Source organism: Micromonas commoda, chromosome 16, assembly GCF_000090985.2.
Source record: "Micromonas commoda chromosome 16, complete sequence".
Taxonomy (NCBI): Eukaryota; Viridiplantae; Chlorophyta; class Mamiellophyceae; order Mamiellales; family Mamiellaceae; genus Micromonas; species Micromonas commoda.
Genome location: NC_013053.1, coordinates 1 through 14,289, shown reverse-complemented (window position 1 = coordinate 14,289; position 14,289 = coordinate 1). Strand labels below are relative to the sequence as shown.

General features: G+C 62.5%; 8 protein-coding genes across 8 annotated transcripts; 4 read left to right on the top strand and 4 right to left on the bottom strand.

The window, feature by feature from the left end:
- Positions 1-3: 3 nt before the first annotated feature.
- Positions 4-1,225, bottom strand: MICPUN_109606 (predicted protein). The gene has a single exon (XM_002506590.1). The coding sequence runs from the start codon at positions 1,125-1,127 to the stop codon at positions 30-32; it is 1,098 nt and encodes a 365-aa protein (XP_002506636.1). The 5' UTR covers positions 1,128-1,225; the 3' UTR covers positions 4-29.
- A 1,399-nt stretch (positions 1,226-2,624) lies between these two features.
- On the bottom strand, positions 2,625-4,583 carry MICPUN_64646 (predicted protein; the record flags this gene model as incomplete). Its single annotated transcript, XM_002506589.1, has 1 exon — positions 2,625-4,583. One exon carries the CDS (start codon positions 4,581-4,583, stop codon positions 2,625-2,627), a length of 1,959 nt encoding a protein of 652 aa, XP_002506635.1.
- A 61-nt stretch (positions 4,584-4,644) lies between these two features.
- Positions 4,645-6,408, top strand: MICPUN_64645 (predicted protein; the record flags this gene model as incomplete). The annotated part of the gene is made up of 1 exon (XM_002506742.1): positions 4,645-6,408. The coding sequence occupies one exon, from the start codon at positions 4,645-4,647 to the stop codon at positions 6,406-6,408; it is 1,764 nt and encodes a 587-aa protein (XP_002506788.1).
- A 32-nt stretch (positions 6,409-6,440) lies between these two features.
- MICPUN_109604 (predicted protein) lies at positions 6,441-7,467 on the bottom strand. Its single transcript, XM_002506588.1, has one exon. The coding sequence runs from the start codon at positions 7,440-7,442 to the stop codon at positions 6,483-6,485; it is 960 nt and encodes a 319-aa protein (XP_002506634.1). The 5' UTR covers positions 7,443-7,467; the 3' UTR covers positions 6,441-6,482.
- A 197-nt stretch (positions 7,468-7,664) lies between these two features.
- On the top strand, positions 7,665-9,561 carry MICPUN_64643 (predicted protein; the record flags this gene model as incomplete). The annotated part of the gene is made up of 2 exons (XM_002506741.1): positions 7,665-9,490; positions 9,537-9,561. The coding sequence occupies 2 exons, from the start codon at positions 7,665-7,667 to the stop codon at positions 9,559-9,561; spliced, it is 1,851 nt and encodes a 616-aa protein (XP_002506787.1).
- Positions 9,562-9,652: 91 nt separating this feature from the next.
- MICPUN_89023 (predicted protein) lies at positions 9,653-10,942 on the bottom strand (the record flags this gene model as incomplete). The annotated part of the gene is made up of 1 exon (XM_002506587.1): positions 9,653-10,942. The coding sequence occupies one exon, from the start codon at positions 10,940-10,942 to the stop codon at positions 9,656-9,658; it is 1,287 nt and encodes a 428-aa protein (XP_002506633.1). The 3' UTR covers positions 9,653-9,655.
- A 183-nt stretch (positions 10,943-11,125) lies between these two features.
- On the top strand, positions 11,126-11,932 carry MICPUN_64641 (predicted protein; the record flags this gene model as incomplete). Its single annotated transcript, XM_002506740.1, has 1 exon — positions 11,126-11,932. One exon carries the CDS (start codon positions 11,126-11,128, stop codon positions 11,930-11,932), a length of 807 nt encoding a protein of 268 aa, XP_002506786.1.
- Positions 11,933-12,580: 648 nt separating this feature from the next.
- Positions 12,581-13,765, top strand: MICPUN_88873 (predicted protein; the record flags this gene model as incomplete). The annotated part of the gene is made up of 1 exon (XM_002506739.1): positions 12,581-13,765. One exon carries the CDS (start codon positions 12,581-12,583, stop codon positions 13,763-13,765), a length of 1,185 nt encoding a protein of 394 aa, XP_002506785.1.
- Positions 13,766-14,289: the final 524 nt, after the last annotated feature.

Below are 14,289 nucleotides of genomic sequence, written 5' to 3'. Positions count from 1 at the left end.
ATCCGCGGTTGTCGCTTGATCAAAAAGGGCTATATCTTTTGCTTAATCTGCAGGTCCTCATCCGTCGTGGCCCCAACCCCGCAGAGCAGACTGGTCCTGTGCGACACGTCGTACTTGGAACCGCCGCCGTGCTCACCTCCGCTAGCCACCGAACGCGAAGCCCACAGGAGCATGCAAGTGAGCAAACTAGACGTCAAGAAGATCAAGTCGTAGAAGTTCTGGTAAAAGGAGAACTCCAGGTTGTCCGCGCCCATGGCCTCGTCGATGAATCCCCTGTACCTGTCCGGCAGCGAGTTTCGTATGAGCAGCACCGAGGACAAAAAGTACAGGCCCTGCATCTCAGCGACGAACAGCACCAAAAACGTGGACGTTCCCCCGCCGCCGCCGCCCACGGCGAAGAAGAGCCGGTTCAGCGCGTACACAAAGTTTCGCATCGAGTTGGCCACGAGGAACCCGATGAACAGCAGGGACAGGTACTGGCTGAGAACCTTGGGGTCCACGTAGTCCACCTTGGTCTTTGTGGTGATGAGCACCGACAGGGCGGCGGTGATCGGATCCGTCCGCAGCTGCCGTTTGAACACGAGGTGGTACAAACCGGTCACCACCCGCCACGCGCAAACCGCCGCCATCGCGATGCCCGCGGCGTTCTTCACCTTACCCCACGCGGTCCTGGACTCCACCGCCCGCCCACGCGCCGTCTTGACCTCGTGCAGCTCGGAGAAGAGCGACCTGCACACCTGCTCCATGGCCTGAATCTCCGACTCGAGCAGAGCCAGCCTCTGGACGAGTCCGCTCGCGCGACCCGGCCTGCGTCGCCACAACCCCCCGAGGTATCCTCCCCACGTAGCCGCCTGGCCCGCGTCGCCCCCTGACAAAACGCGGTCGTTCCCACTCGCCTCCCTGAGCTCGATGCGCAGCAACACCTCCTTCTTCTTCCGTTGCACGACAGTCTCCGTCGCCTGCACCAGCCTGCGTTCCAGCGCCGCCGTCTCGGCGTCGCCCACGTGCCGCGCGAAGAGGCTCAGCGTGGTGTACGGAAAGTTGACAGCCCCGAACCCCGAGAGCACCGCGAGGAGCACCACGCCGATGGTCCCGACCCTCTTCACCGCCTGCTCCGCCGTCAACATGTCCGCGAACGTGCTGGACGCGCCGTCGCCTAGCCTGTAGAAGGCGTACAGCGCCGCGGCGTGCACCACGACGGAGGCTAGGAACGACGCGACCCGCGTCATTCCCACCGTGGCCCTCGCGAACTTGTGTATGTGCAGGAACGGGAGGACCAACACCAGCAGCGCGACGACGCACCACAGGTTGAACCTCCAGTGCGCCCTCAGGAAGTTCTCGTCGACGATGCCCAATATCTCGTACAGCACCAGCAGCAGCAGGCCGGAGGAGAGGGAGAAGGAGGCGGAAAACAGCGTGGTGACCAAGGAGTCGATCTCGTGATGGGTGCCCTTGCACAAGTAGTGCTTCAGGAACTGGTGACCGCCCACGAACAAGCCGCACGCCGACACGACGGCGAAAATCTGGCCCAGCATCTCGAGACGCGACCCCGCCGGTCCGCGGTGCGGTGATCGCGGCTCGCGCGCCGTAGCCTGACGGGCCCCCGTGCACCGTTTCAAAAAACTCGCCCGAGTTTTGGCTGTCAGGTGGTCAGGTTGACGACGGAGCCCAGTCAGCGCGGCGAGATTCTCGTTAGGGGTCCTCACCACATCCGACGGCGCACGGGCAAGGCAAGCACCGTCTGAATCGACCGACGCCGACGATGCACGTCTCAGTGATGCCACGCGTAGCCATCGCGAGGCCCGGCGCCGTCCCCCGGCGCGCCGACACCCCGGTTCTCGCGACCTCCTCCACCGCAATCATCGGGCGGCGGCTGCGAGGGAAAGTTCCGTCATCGTCGCGAGTTCCACGCGGTGGCCGCCTCATCGTCCAGGCGTCCTACGAGCGCGAGACCGCCTCGGATCCGCTGAAGGCCAGACAGCCTCCCGCGTTTCCGCCCGCCCCGATGCGCCCTCCCCCGGGCGGACGTCCTCCCGGCGGACCGCCCCCGGCGCCCAGAGGCGGCGGTTCGCTGCTCCAGAAGCTCACCACCCCGGCGGCCATCATCGCCGCGGCGCTCGTGTTGGCGGTGACGAATCCGGGGTTCTTGGACAAGGGAAGGTCGAACCTGCTGTTTGAGATTTATAACAGGGAGAGCGGGTACAACGCCATGGTCAAGGACGGCGTGGTGTACAAGTACAACCCGCGCACCAAGAGCGTCACGGCGGATAACAAAAACGGGCTCCAGATCCAGGCGGACGGCGGGATGTTCGTCACCGTGCGGATGAGGGACAACCCAGACAGGGTCAAGGCGGCGTACTACCTGGGCAACATCAAGGACCTGCCCCCGGTGCCCAAAAACCCCACGAAGAAAGACATCGAGAAGTGGGAGGCGCTCGTGGAGAAGAGGTACGGACCGGTGTTTGACAGGCTGCCGGACCTCAAGAAGGTGTACGAAGCTCCCGAGCCGGGCGTCAAGAACAACCCCGGGTTCGGCAGGAAACCCGGGTACCTCAAGCTGTTCGAGTGATTGTAGAGTAGTATCCGCCCGAACGCCCCTCGTTTGTAACATTATCGAAACCTAACTAATCCCGCTTGCATCGGCCCCAAGCGCATTTACCCGCGACGAACGTTGAGACAACCTTTGGCGGCTTTGTCGAACCAAGGTCTTCTGGGCTCCTATCGAGCACAGTAAAGTCGGCGTGTGCTCCTCGCCATAAAGTCCCGACTTGACCGCTCATGAGAGCCACGTGTGCCGCGCCTGTGGTGTACATGGTCAACGCCTGTTGCGGCGTGAGCTTCTCGGACGCCTCCCACACCCCATCCGCAGAGTCATCGAAGTCGTCGCCGCCGACATTCCTGCTCACCGCGACGTCCATGGCGGCGAGGGGATCTGCATCGACGATGGGCCAGTCGCTTCCCCCGGACAGAGGAACACCGCTCGCGAGTAATGACCTAAAAGCGTATGATCTCGCCGCCCTATCGCGACCGAGCCGCTTAACCGCGAGGTTCCTGTCCAGCCTCATGAACTCAGGTTGGACGGACGACACAGCCCCAGCCATCGCGATGCGCTTAGGCTGCGATTCGATCGGTGCGCCCAGGTGTTGGGCGTGCTCGATCCGGAAACGTCGATCCCTGTTCCCGTTCAGATCTTTCATGGCTTCCGCCGCGTCCAGCGCGACGTCGACAGCCGCGTCGCCTATGGCGTGCACCGCAACCTGAAGATTCGCGGCGTCAGCCGCCACCGCACGCTTTTTGAACTCGTCCAAATCGCACACCGCCACGCCTTTATTATCGCCGTCATCCTCGTAGGGCTCGCGCATCAAAGCGGTTCGAGCGCCGAGAGAACCGTCCAGGAACGCCTTGACTCCGGCCAACCTGAGCCTGGTTCGGTCGCCGTACGTCTCGTACCTGGCGTCGTCGCTCTTGACGTCCCTGAACATTCGGTCCCTGAAGTCAATCTCCGCGACGCGTTCCCAGTCCGCTAACGGAGGATAGTGCGAAACGCGTATGGGGAGCTCGCCGGCGTCGTCCATGGCGCGTAAAATGTCCAAATCTTTCCAAACTCGCTCGGCGGCGCCGGTCACGTGCGACCCGGCGAGGTGATCTACGTCGCCAAAGTCGCAAACCGACGTGACGCCCACGGAGAGCAAGTGATCGAACGCGCGTTTGAACGCCTCGCGTCGTTCATTCTCCGATTTCGCGGGTCTCGCGGCGGTGACCAGTCCGATTGCGTTATCGCGGAGGATCCCGTTTGGCGTTTTCCCATCCGCCGGTTCCCTGACGATCAAACCGCCAACCGGATCAGGCGTGGATGCGTCGATTCCGCTCACCCTCAGCGCCTCGCGCGATGCGACGCCGGTGTGCGCGTCGGCCCTCAGCAGCCACGCCTTGAGCGTCTTTGGGATTGAAGGGTGATCGAACCACTCCGCGGTGGGATCCTCGTGTAACTCCGAACCGTATCCGCCGCCCACCAGCCACTGGTCCGCGTCGAGTCCTTTCGCCGCGGCGGCGACGCGCGCTACGAACTCGTCCCTGGTCTTGACATCCGCGAGATTCAGCTCCGCGAGCCTGAACCCGCCCGACACGAGGTGCAGGTGCGTGTCAAAGAGACCCGGGACGACGAAGTCCCCATTCTCGCCCCCGAGATGGTGAACCGGGGCGTCCGGCCCCGCCGCCTTGGTGACGGTGGGAAGGTTACCAATCGCCAACACGCGGCCGGCTTCGGTCACCGCGATCGCCTGCACCCACGGTACGCCCGCATCGCCTGTCCAAAACGATGCGTTCGTGTAAACCCTGGCGTTTAGGCCTCCGCCGTACCTGCGAAACCAAGCGGCGTGGGGATCTCTCGCCGTAGTCTTCGTCGTCGCAGCCGGCTTCTCGCCTCCGTACCCGAGTGGACACGCCATTCCGCTCCGGTTCGCTTCGGCGTGGGGGTTCGGGACGGGCCAGAAGATGCCGATCGCGAGGCCGAGCGCGGCGAACGCGCCCGCAACCTGGCGGCCTGTCAGGCCGACCATCTGCGCCCGTCGTTGTGTCGTCATCAGCTCGCGATAGTGGGCACCTTGTTCACAACCCTGTGCGCGACGGTGGGCATTCTGCGCGATGAGTTCCGCGATGTGCTCGCCGCCGGCGAGAGCGAGACGGCCCGTGCCCCGTGGTCGCATCGCCAGGCGGAGGATCACCAAACTCTCGGCTTTCGCCTCCTCCGCCTCCTCGATCGATACCTGCGTGTTGAGCGTCGATGTTGGGACCACCGCATTGAAGGCGATGCTCCTCGCGCCCGACGGCACGGCGATCGCCTCCACGGAACGCGCGTACGCGACTGGCACGACGAGCGGCGAGTCTGGTCTCAGCGGAGCGATCGAGCAGCAACCTGGCGAGTGGTTGGACGCCTTCATCGAAGCGTCGCACGACCTGCTCGACCCGCTCGGTACCGACGCGTCACCCGCGGGCATCGCGTTGAGCGGCCAGATGCAAAACGTGTGCCCGGTGAGCGATGGTCGGTCGCTCAGGTCATGCCTGCTGTACTCCGACGTCAGGGCGATGAGGGAGGCGGATGATATCGCCGAGAAGCTCGCCATGGACGGCTCGAGCGCGGAGGCGAAGCTCGCCAACTTTAAGGGTGCCGCGGCTTGCCTCTGCAAGTGGCTGTGGCTCGCTCGCAACGACGGCGAGACGCTGCGCAAGTCGACGAGGCTTCTGCTCGGTGCGCACAGCTACGTGGCATACGCGCTGTGCGGCGGCGATGACGAGGCGTGCGCGTGCGATCCCACGACGGCATCCACCACCGGTTTGCTTACCCCGCCGAGGCTGTCGCGCGCCGGGACGATGCCGCCGGAACCTACCTGGGCGGTTGAGTCGATCGGGGCGTTCGACGGCGTGGATCCCAGCCTGTTGCCGCGGCTGGTGAACGGTGCGTCGCCCGCGCCCATCGGCGAGGTATCGAGGTCGACGGTTCAAGGTTTGAACCTTCCCGCGTCCCTCGTCGGCGTGCCGGTGTTTCACGGCGTCGGCGACCTGGCGAGCACAACCGTGGGAGCCGTGGGGATAGGCGCGAGCTCAGGCGCATCCTACGTGTACCTCGGGACGAGCGGTTGGATCGCGAGATGCGTGCCGTGGTCGGACATCCTCAGCGTCGATGGGACGGAGGATAGGTACGTGGGTGATGGCGTGTTCCGCCTTCTTCATCCGGATCCGTCGTTGGCGATAGTCGCCGCCAGCATGGTCACGGCGGGGGGTAACGTGGAGTGGGCACGAAAGACGCTACTGCCGAAGGGAAGCAACTCGGCGAAGGACCTGGACGCGAGAGCGAATGATGCAAAACCCGGGAGCGACGGCGTGCTATATCTCCCTCACCTGAACGGCGAAAGATCACCGTTTACGGATCCCACCGCGAGGGGAGCGCTCGTCAACTTATCGCCCGCGACGACAACCGGGACGATGTGCCGCGCGGTGCTCGAGGGCGTGGCGTACAACTACAGGACGCTCTCAAACTCACTCGGGATGGAAACGACGACGGGAGTGATCGATGAGCCGCTTCCGATGGTGGGTGGCGGAGCTCGGTCAAAGCTATGGACGTCAACCATCGCGGATGTCCTCCGTCGACCGATTGCGCCGACATCCGACGCAGCCTCCGTCGCGGCGAGGGGATGCGCGGCAGGGGCGTTCAGGTACCTGCGGCTGTGGGAAGGCGCCGACGGGGATTTGCCACCGGACGGATACTTCCCAGGAGGCCAGGTTGGTTCGGTAGACGGGGTGGTGACTCCAAACGACGCAAACGCATCCGTTCACGACGGAAACTACGCGGTTTGGTCAAAGTTACACGAAGCGCTCAAGAACGCTGGCGCGGGGGAGCTGGTGCGATAGTGAGCGTTAAGGGATTGCTATCACTCGTGGCTACTACCATACATGATGTCGCGTGCGCTAACATTTCTATCTAGCTAGATTTTGGTGTCGTTCCAGTTGGAACCCGCGGTTTTGCTCTGGGTCTTGTAAATGTTCGTGGGTCCCGACTCCTTCTGCGCGAACGGATCTCTGTGCTGCGCCGCCCCGCCCTTGACCCTGAACTTATCGTACGCGTCCATGTCATCCTTGGCCCGAATCTCCTGCTTCGCCAGCTCCGGATCGATGGACTCCAGCTTCTCAACCTCCGGCTTGTTCAACCACTTGTTGTCGGCGGAGTGTAGGTTGACGAGTCGCTCGATTCGTTTCCTGTTCTCCTCCATCGACTTGTGCAGCCGCTCGTACACCTGCGTCGCGCTCAGACCCTGCACCATCAACAGCTTGGAACGCGTGCTCCAACCTCGCAGCAGCGACATCTGCGGCAGTCGGAGATGCAGCACCTTGCCGAGGAACTCCAGCAACTCGTCATCGCACTGACCGACTGGTAGGGTGAGCGCGACTCCGACCTCGTCCGCGGTGATCTTGGACACCGCCTTGGTCCTCGCCTTGTCCTCGACGTCTATCGCGATCTGAATCATCCCCGAAGCCGTCTGCTGGATGCACGGCGGCACCGGCGTCTCCCCGCCCTCTCCTGCGGTGTTGCCAAAGTTGAACGCGGAAAGGGCGCCGTCGATGAGGTACAGGTACTTCCCCTCCGGCTCGCTCTTGTAGCACACCGGCAGGTCGCCCATCAGGTACCTGTACTGCTTCTCCAGCTTGCCCCCCTCACGTTTGATCAGCTTCGCCTTCACCTCCGGCTGGGCCTTCAGCCGCACGGTGTACTTCTCCGTGTCGAGCACGCGAGCCCCATCGGTCCGCCGCTTGGGAAGGTTTCCCAACACCGCATCGGTTATCAGGACCGGGTCGCCGCTGTACTTGCAGTAATACACGGTGATGACGTCTTCGTCAGTCTGAGGCGCATCCTCGGACGAGTACGTCTGGGTGCTGCGCTTCGGCATCTTCGTCGCGGAGGCGTGTCGCGCGTCTGACCCAATGGCCCAACCCTAAGAATAAGATGGTATCCGCGTCGGCACTGTGTCTCCTGACGACGACGAGTTTCAAATTTGCCCGGCACAGCTCTGGGCGCGGTCGGCGGGCGCCCAGGAGTGCTCGCGACACCAGCCGCCCGTTCGTAACTCACTTTCGGCGCCTTTTCGTATCGCGGGTGAACGCGCGTCGTCATGGTGCTCAAGGAGCTCGGCGTCAAGGGCACGGATGCGGTGTTTTACCAGAGCACTAAGCGAGATCGCGTCGTTTTCGTGGACGAAGTGCCTCCTGGCTTGTTGTGCCCGGTGTGCAGGGACGTGTTCATCGCGCCCAAGATTGCGACGTGCGGTCACCCGGTGTGCGAGGAGTGTGTGCGTAAGGTGGTGAAACAGACGGGCAAGTGCTTCTCGTGCAGCGCGTTCGTGGACCACAACGACTACCTCCCCGATGAGCTCAGCGAGGTGAAGCTGGGAGATCTGAAGGTGCTGTGCAGGCACGCGCTAGGGCTGAGGGAGGCGCAGCAAGAGGACGAGGAGGAAGTAGACCTGGATGAGGATGAAGCGGCCGCGGCGGCGAGGATCAAGCGTCGCGAGGGAAGGAGCGCGGTGGAGGTGTTCGTCAGGTTCGAGGACTTTGACGACACCGCGTGCTCGTTGGCTTTACCGCTGCGCGACCTGGACAGGCACGGGGAGACGTGCGAGTTCAAGCCGCTGATGTGCGACCTGTGCGACATGGAGGAGGAAGAGAAGGATGACGACGACGAAGACGAGATCGGCAAGGAAAACGGGGACCCGCGCGCGACGATGCGCCCGTCTAAACTCGGCGCGAGGGGCGACGTCGGAAGGGTTTGCGGTTTCAACTGCATGTTGCGAGACATGCCGCACCACAGGACGACGTGCGAGAACAGGCTCGTGAACTGCACGTTCGCAAATTTTGGATGCAGGTGGCGCGGATCGTTCCGGAGGCTTTCCGCGCACGGGTCCCAGTGTCGAGTGAGACCCAGACTGTGTCCAAACGGATGCGGCGCGCAGGTATCCGTCGGGCCTATGATGAAGCGGCATCTCGACATGTGCCCGATGGGTGAGGTGGCGTGTGACGCGCCGGATGCCGAGGCGGACCTCGCGATATGCAGACCCGTCGAGGATGCCGAGGAAGGAGACGTCGCGGGCGCGCTGGTGACTGTCGGGGAACATCCGGAGTTGGCCAAGAAGTGCACCGCCGTGGTTCGACGCGTGGATCTCAAGCGACACAGGATGGAACACTGCGAGTTTGCTCGCGCCGCCAAGTGCCGAAGGTGTCACAAGCTGGTTTCCGCGAGGTCGCTCCAGTCCCACGAGCTGACGCGGTGCACCGCCGCCGAGGAGCTGTGCCCGGAGGGATGCGGTATGGTGCTCTCGCGGACGGCTGTGAAGCGGCACCTGGAGGTTGCGTGCGTCAAGGTTCGCGAGGATTGCGCGTTTAAGCCCTTGGGATGCACCGCGCGGGTCGAGCGCGGGGAGATGGCGGCGCACACGCACAGGGCATCCGGGCAACACCTGGAACTGCTGAGGAGGGGTTTGCTCGACGCGAGGAGCAGGGGCGAGGCGTTCAGAATGGAAATCGACGCGCACAGGGAGGATATCGCGCAGCAGTTGGAGAGGCGACGCAAGGATGCGATGGAGACGCTGACGAGAAAAGAGGAATCAGTCCGTGAGCGCGTGGAGACGGCGAAAGAGGAGGACGCCAAGGCTCGAAAAGTTCTCGCCGGCAAGGTGGATGTTCTCAAGCGTGCGATGGCGGACCAGTCGAGCACGTACAGCGGCCAGCTGCTCGATATGTTCACCGACATTTCCGAGCTTCGAAACGATTTCGAGCGGTTCAAGACTCGGTGCGAGGATGGCATGAGAGCGCTGCGCAAGGATGTGGACTCTAACCGCGTCAAGGCTGAGGCCCTGTTCTCCGAGGTGACGGAGGAGAGGGGCGACGCGGTGGGGGCGTATAAGGAGCACGTGACTCGCGCGCTCGAGGATGAGGAGAAACAGTGGCAGATTGACGTGGACAAGGCGACGAGGCGACTTCGGGCCGAGTTTGACGATTACAAGTTTGTCGTGAACGAGAAGATGCGCGAGGTTTGGGACGCCGTGCGCGTCGCCGGCAGGAGGTTCGATTAGGACACGTCGAAGATTTTTCTAAACAAACTAGACTACTAGCTTTCCACGGCGACTGTGACGGGTGGTTTGTCTCTCCTCCTGCTCCCCGCCCTCGGCGGCTTCGATTTGACGTACGAGCTCGTCCAAGGTCCGCCGTCCTTCGCGTAGTAGTCCATCGGGTACGGCGTGTTTTCCTCACCCGGTTCCTTGCCCTCCTGCTCCCACCACGGCTGCGCGCCACCCAGGCACACCTCCGCCTCGTACGGAGTCAACACCGGTTTCGTGAAATCCTCCCCCCAGTCTATGGACAATCGCGGGCACGCAATCTGCACGAACGCATCCGCACCCTTCAGCAAGCTCATCTTGTGCGGGTTCATCTCTGATATGAGAAACACCGTGTACGGGATACCCTTCTCCTTCATGCGTTTCTCCAGATGCTCCAGTATCGCGGGGTTTCCTTGCCTGCCGAGCGTCCCGAGCACGATGCCGAACGACTTCGCCCCTCTCGCCCGGTTCACCATGTCCCTCCTGACCCGTCTCATCTCGCCGTGCGCGTACTCCTCCCTGGTGAGAATCCTCTGATACGGATCGTACCTAAACGCCGGCACCGTCGGGTTCGCAATCATGATGGCCTCGAGGTGGAACCGTCCATCCGCGACGAACACTATGGCGTCTTTTCGTTCCTTCAGCACCGGCGCCGTGCACCCCAGCACCTCACCGGGCGACAAGGGCTTGGACTGCGGTACCTCCAGGCTCGGGAACCCCGACCTCGCGAGCGTCTCGCGAACCTCCTGCACCGCGGATGCGAATTGGATGGTTCCCGCGAGAGCGATGTCCGATCCAGCCTCGAAGTTGTGCTTCACGCACTCCACCAGGTGTGCGACGTCGAACTTGATGTCCACGAAGACGTAGAGGCACGGCAAGCCGGTGACATCCACCGGAACGAGACACGAGTGCCCGTAATGGACGAGAAAATCGCAACCCAGGGAGGCGGCGGTGTAGTCGTCGATGCAGCACGCGCCGTACGTCACGTCGCCGAGGATTACCACGTCCTCGATGGTGTCCACGAAGGTTTGAAATATGTCGGCCAAGGATGTGGCGTACAGAAGCAGGCCCTCCGGGAACTGCAGCGCGAGGGACCTGACCTTCGCCTGCCTGAGCCGCCACACCGTCTTCTGCACCTCGAAGCTGTAGTTGGACGGGAGGACGGAAATGGCGGCCGACAGCTGCGGGTCGTTCATGATGTTCTCCGGCACCTGGTTGCGGACGAACCGTTTCGGAGGGACCGCCGCGGGTTTCGCGGGGCCCACCTCCGATGAAGTGGTCGCCTCCGGCTGCTCCATCGTGAGGTGTGCTGCCGAGAGTGATTCGTCTGGCTGGGGTGCCGAAAAGAAAGCTCCTCGTGGACTTGACGAGGAGAAATCTTGTTTACAAATTCGTAGCCACGACGACCACCACTGGCGGGGGCGCGCGGGCGCGTGTCGGGTTCGGGTGTTTGGGGTCCTCGTCGACCGCTCGGCCGGGCGATGGAGAAACCCTTGAGGGACTGGGAGTCGGTCGACTTCTTCGAGGTGGACAACGTGGAGCGTCCCGAAGCACCTATAGCTCCAGGCAACCACTGCCTCGTTTACGGGCCAAAGGAGAGCGGCAAAACAACGCTGCTGTTCCAGCATGCGCTGAGCGTCGCCAACAGGGATCCGGGCGCCAGGGTTCTGTTCGTGTGCAAGAGGGATGCGATAGAGACCAGGCCGCCTCTGCTTCAGAGGGCCGCCACCCTTGGGGAGGGCGCTGGCAGGATCCAGATGAAATACCTAAACAACGACGCCGAGCTTCGGAGGTTGGGAAGCGTCATGCACCTGCTGCCACCGGAGGACCTTCCCACGCTGATCGTCGTCGATGGCGTGACAAGTTTTTTCGCGCCGGCGCAGGGTGGGGACAACAGGGAGAGAGAGATGCGCCTGGCGAGGACGCTAGCGTCTCTCAGGGAATGCGCCGACGCATGCGGAAGTATGAGAAGCTTAGGGGTCAGGGAAGGGGAGCACTGCCTGCTGCTGGCGTCGTGCCCGGCGGATGGGAACCACGATGCCCCTCCGGTGCAGTGGCTCTGGTACAAGTGGTTCCCCTCCGCTTTCGGTGTGAGACAGCTGCACGATCAGGATGCAGGTCATGCGCCCGGGGTTGCTGCGCATGGAATCGTGCTCCGACATTTCGAGCTGAAACCCAGGCGGTGGGGCGTCGGGTGCATCTCCAGCGACCCGATGGACGACAGGATGGGAATCACGTACTCGGTCGACAGAGTTGGAGGGAGCCTGGTGCCCACCGGGATCACGTGATAGGGCGGACTGCTGTATTACTAGCTAGCTGGTAGCTTTGTCGTCTACGCGAACAACGTGCGTCAATGTCGTGTCGCGTCTTGATTTTGAGACTTAACTCTTGCAAATCTCGTGTCGAAGGGTTTGGACGAGGCGCAAAGCCGAGCGCGCAGTCAGGGCCGAACCCAAAAGCACGTTCTCTTGATGGCGCCCACCAAGCGGCGCAAGACGTCCACTTCATCGCCGCCGGCACCCGGAAACGCGACCTCGGATGCGCGACCGCTGCCACCCGCGCGTGCACAACGCGACCTTTCGTCTCCCGACGCAGATCTGGACGACGAGCCCGACGTGCTCTTGTGCCCCATCACGCGAGTCATGTTCCGCGACCCGGTGATGGTGGTCGACTCTGGACACACGTACGAGAGGAGCTCCATCTTGTCGCACTTTGAGCGCAACGGGGCCAAGGACCCGCTCACGCGTCGCGCCCTGAGCAGCACGAAGGTGATGACGAACTGGGTGGTGAGACAGATTGTTCGGGACTGGCTGGACAAGCACCCGGACGCGACGCCCGACGGGTGGGACAGTCGCGAGCTTCTGGAGCCTTCGAAGGATGACGGGACGCACATGGTGGAAAGGGATGACGCCAGAGTGCTCCGGGCATGGCGTGCGATGTGCCCCGAACTGCAGGAGAGATGGCCGGAGGCATCGCCAGCAGAGCACTGGGAAGGGGTGACGCTGGAAAACGGCCGGGTGGTGGAGCTCGAGTTGGAAGACGTTGGCCTGACCGGAGCGGTGCCGGCTGAGCTTGGTCGCCTGAGCGCGCTGAGGAAGTTGAACCTCGGCCGCAATCAGCTGACGAGTGTGCCGGCGGAGATCGGGCAGCTCACGTCGCTGGAGGAGTTGCGCCTCGACCGCAATCAGCTGACGAGTGTGCCGGCGGAGATCGGGCAGCTCACGTCGCTGGAGGTGTTGTACCTCGAGAGCAATCAGCTGACGAGTGTGCCGGCGGAGATCGGGCAGCTCGCGTCGCTGGAGGTGTTTTACCTCAGCCGCAATCAGCTGACGAGCCTGCCGGCGGAGATCGGGCAGCTCACGTTGCTGGAGGGGTTGAGCCTCGCCAGGAATCAGCTGACGAGCGTTCCGGCAGAGATTTGGCAGATCACGGCGCTGGAGGCGTTGTGGCTCAACGAAAATCAGCTGACGAGCCTGCCGGCGGAGATTGGACAGCTCACGTCGCTGAAGGAGTTGGGGCTCGGCGGCAATCAGCTGACGAGCGTGCCGGCGGATATCGGGCAGCTCACGTTGCTGGAGGGGTTGAGCCTCGACAGCAACCAGCTGACGAGCGTGCCGGCGGAGATCGGGCAGCTCGCGTCGCTGAAGTTCTTGCACCTCCAAGGCAATCAGCTGGCAAGCGTGCCGGCGGAGATCGGGCAGCTCACGTTGCTGGAGGGGTTGAACCTCGAGAGCAACCAGCTGACGAGTGTGCCGGCGGAGATCGGGCAGCTCGCGTCGCTGAAGAGGTTGATCCTCAGCCGCAATCAGCTGACGAGCGTGCCGGCGGAGATCGGGCAGCTCTCGTCGCTGGATGGGTTGAACCTCGAGAGAAACCAGCTGACGAGTGTGCCGGCGGAGATCGGGCAGCTCGCGTCGCTGAAGTTGTTGCACCTCAGCTACAATCAGCTGACGAGCGTGCCGGCGGAGATCTGGCAGCTCGCGTCGCTGGAGTGGTTGTGGCTCAACAACAACGAGCTGACAAGCGTGCCGGCTGCGATACGCGAGCTCAGAGCGGCGGGCTGCCGTGTGTATCTGGGTGATGGCGTGATGGGACGAGTGATCGCGCACTTCTCAGCGTAGGCGTGTTGCGCGATAGTAGATTGTAAGTAACACGATATCAACAGTGCCTCATCGGTCGTCTCTCCTCGCTCGCGGCGACGGCACAACGAACACGCGTCCTCATGTGGGGGTTTGCCTGAGGGTTATTTTAGGGTAGGGTTCATTGAGGGTATTCACTAGGGTTCGGGTTTAGGGTTTAGGGTTTAGGGTCTAGGGTTTAGGGTTTAGGGTTTAGGGTTTAGGGTTTAGGGTTTAGGGTTTAGGGTTTAGGGTTTAGGGTTTAGGGTTTAGGGTTTAGGGTTTAGGGTTTAGGGTTTAGGGTTTAGGGTTTAGGGTTTAGGGTTTAGGGTTTAGGGTTTAGGGTTTAGGGTTTAGGGTTTAGGGTTTAGGGTTTAGGGTTTAGGGTTTAGGGTTTAGGGTTTAGGGTTTAGGGTTTAGGGTTTAGGGTTTAGGGTTTAGGGTTTAGGGTTTAGGGTTTAGGGTTTAGGGTTTAGGGTTTAGGGTTTAGGGTTTAGGGTTTAGGGTTTAGGGTTTAGGGTTTAGGG

Excerpts from the sequence above, each read along its gene's own strand:
- MICPUN_109606 (XM_002506590.1), bottom strand. The coding sequence starts at position 1,127 with ATGTTGACGGCGGAGCAGGCGGTGAAGAGGGTCGGGACCATCGGCGTG.
- MICPUN_109604 (XM_002506588.1), bottom strand. The coding sequence starts at position 7,442 with ATGCCGAAGCGCAGCACCCAGACGTACTCGTCCGAGGATGCGCCTCAG.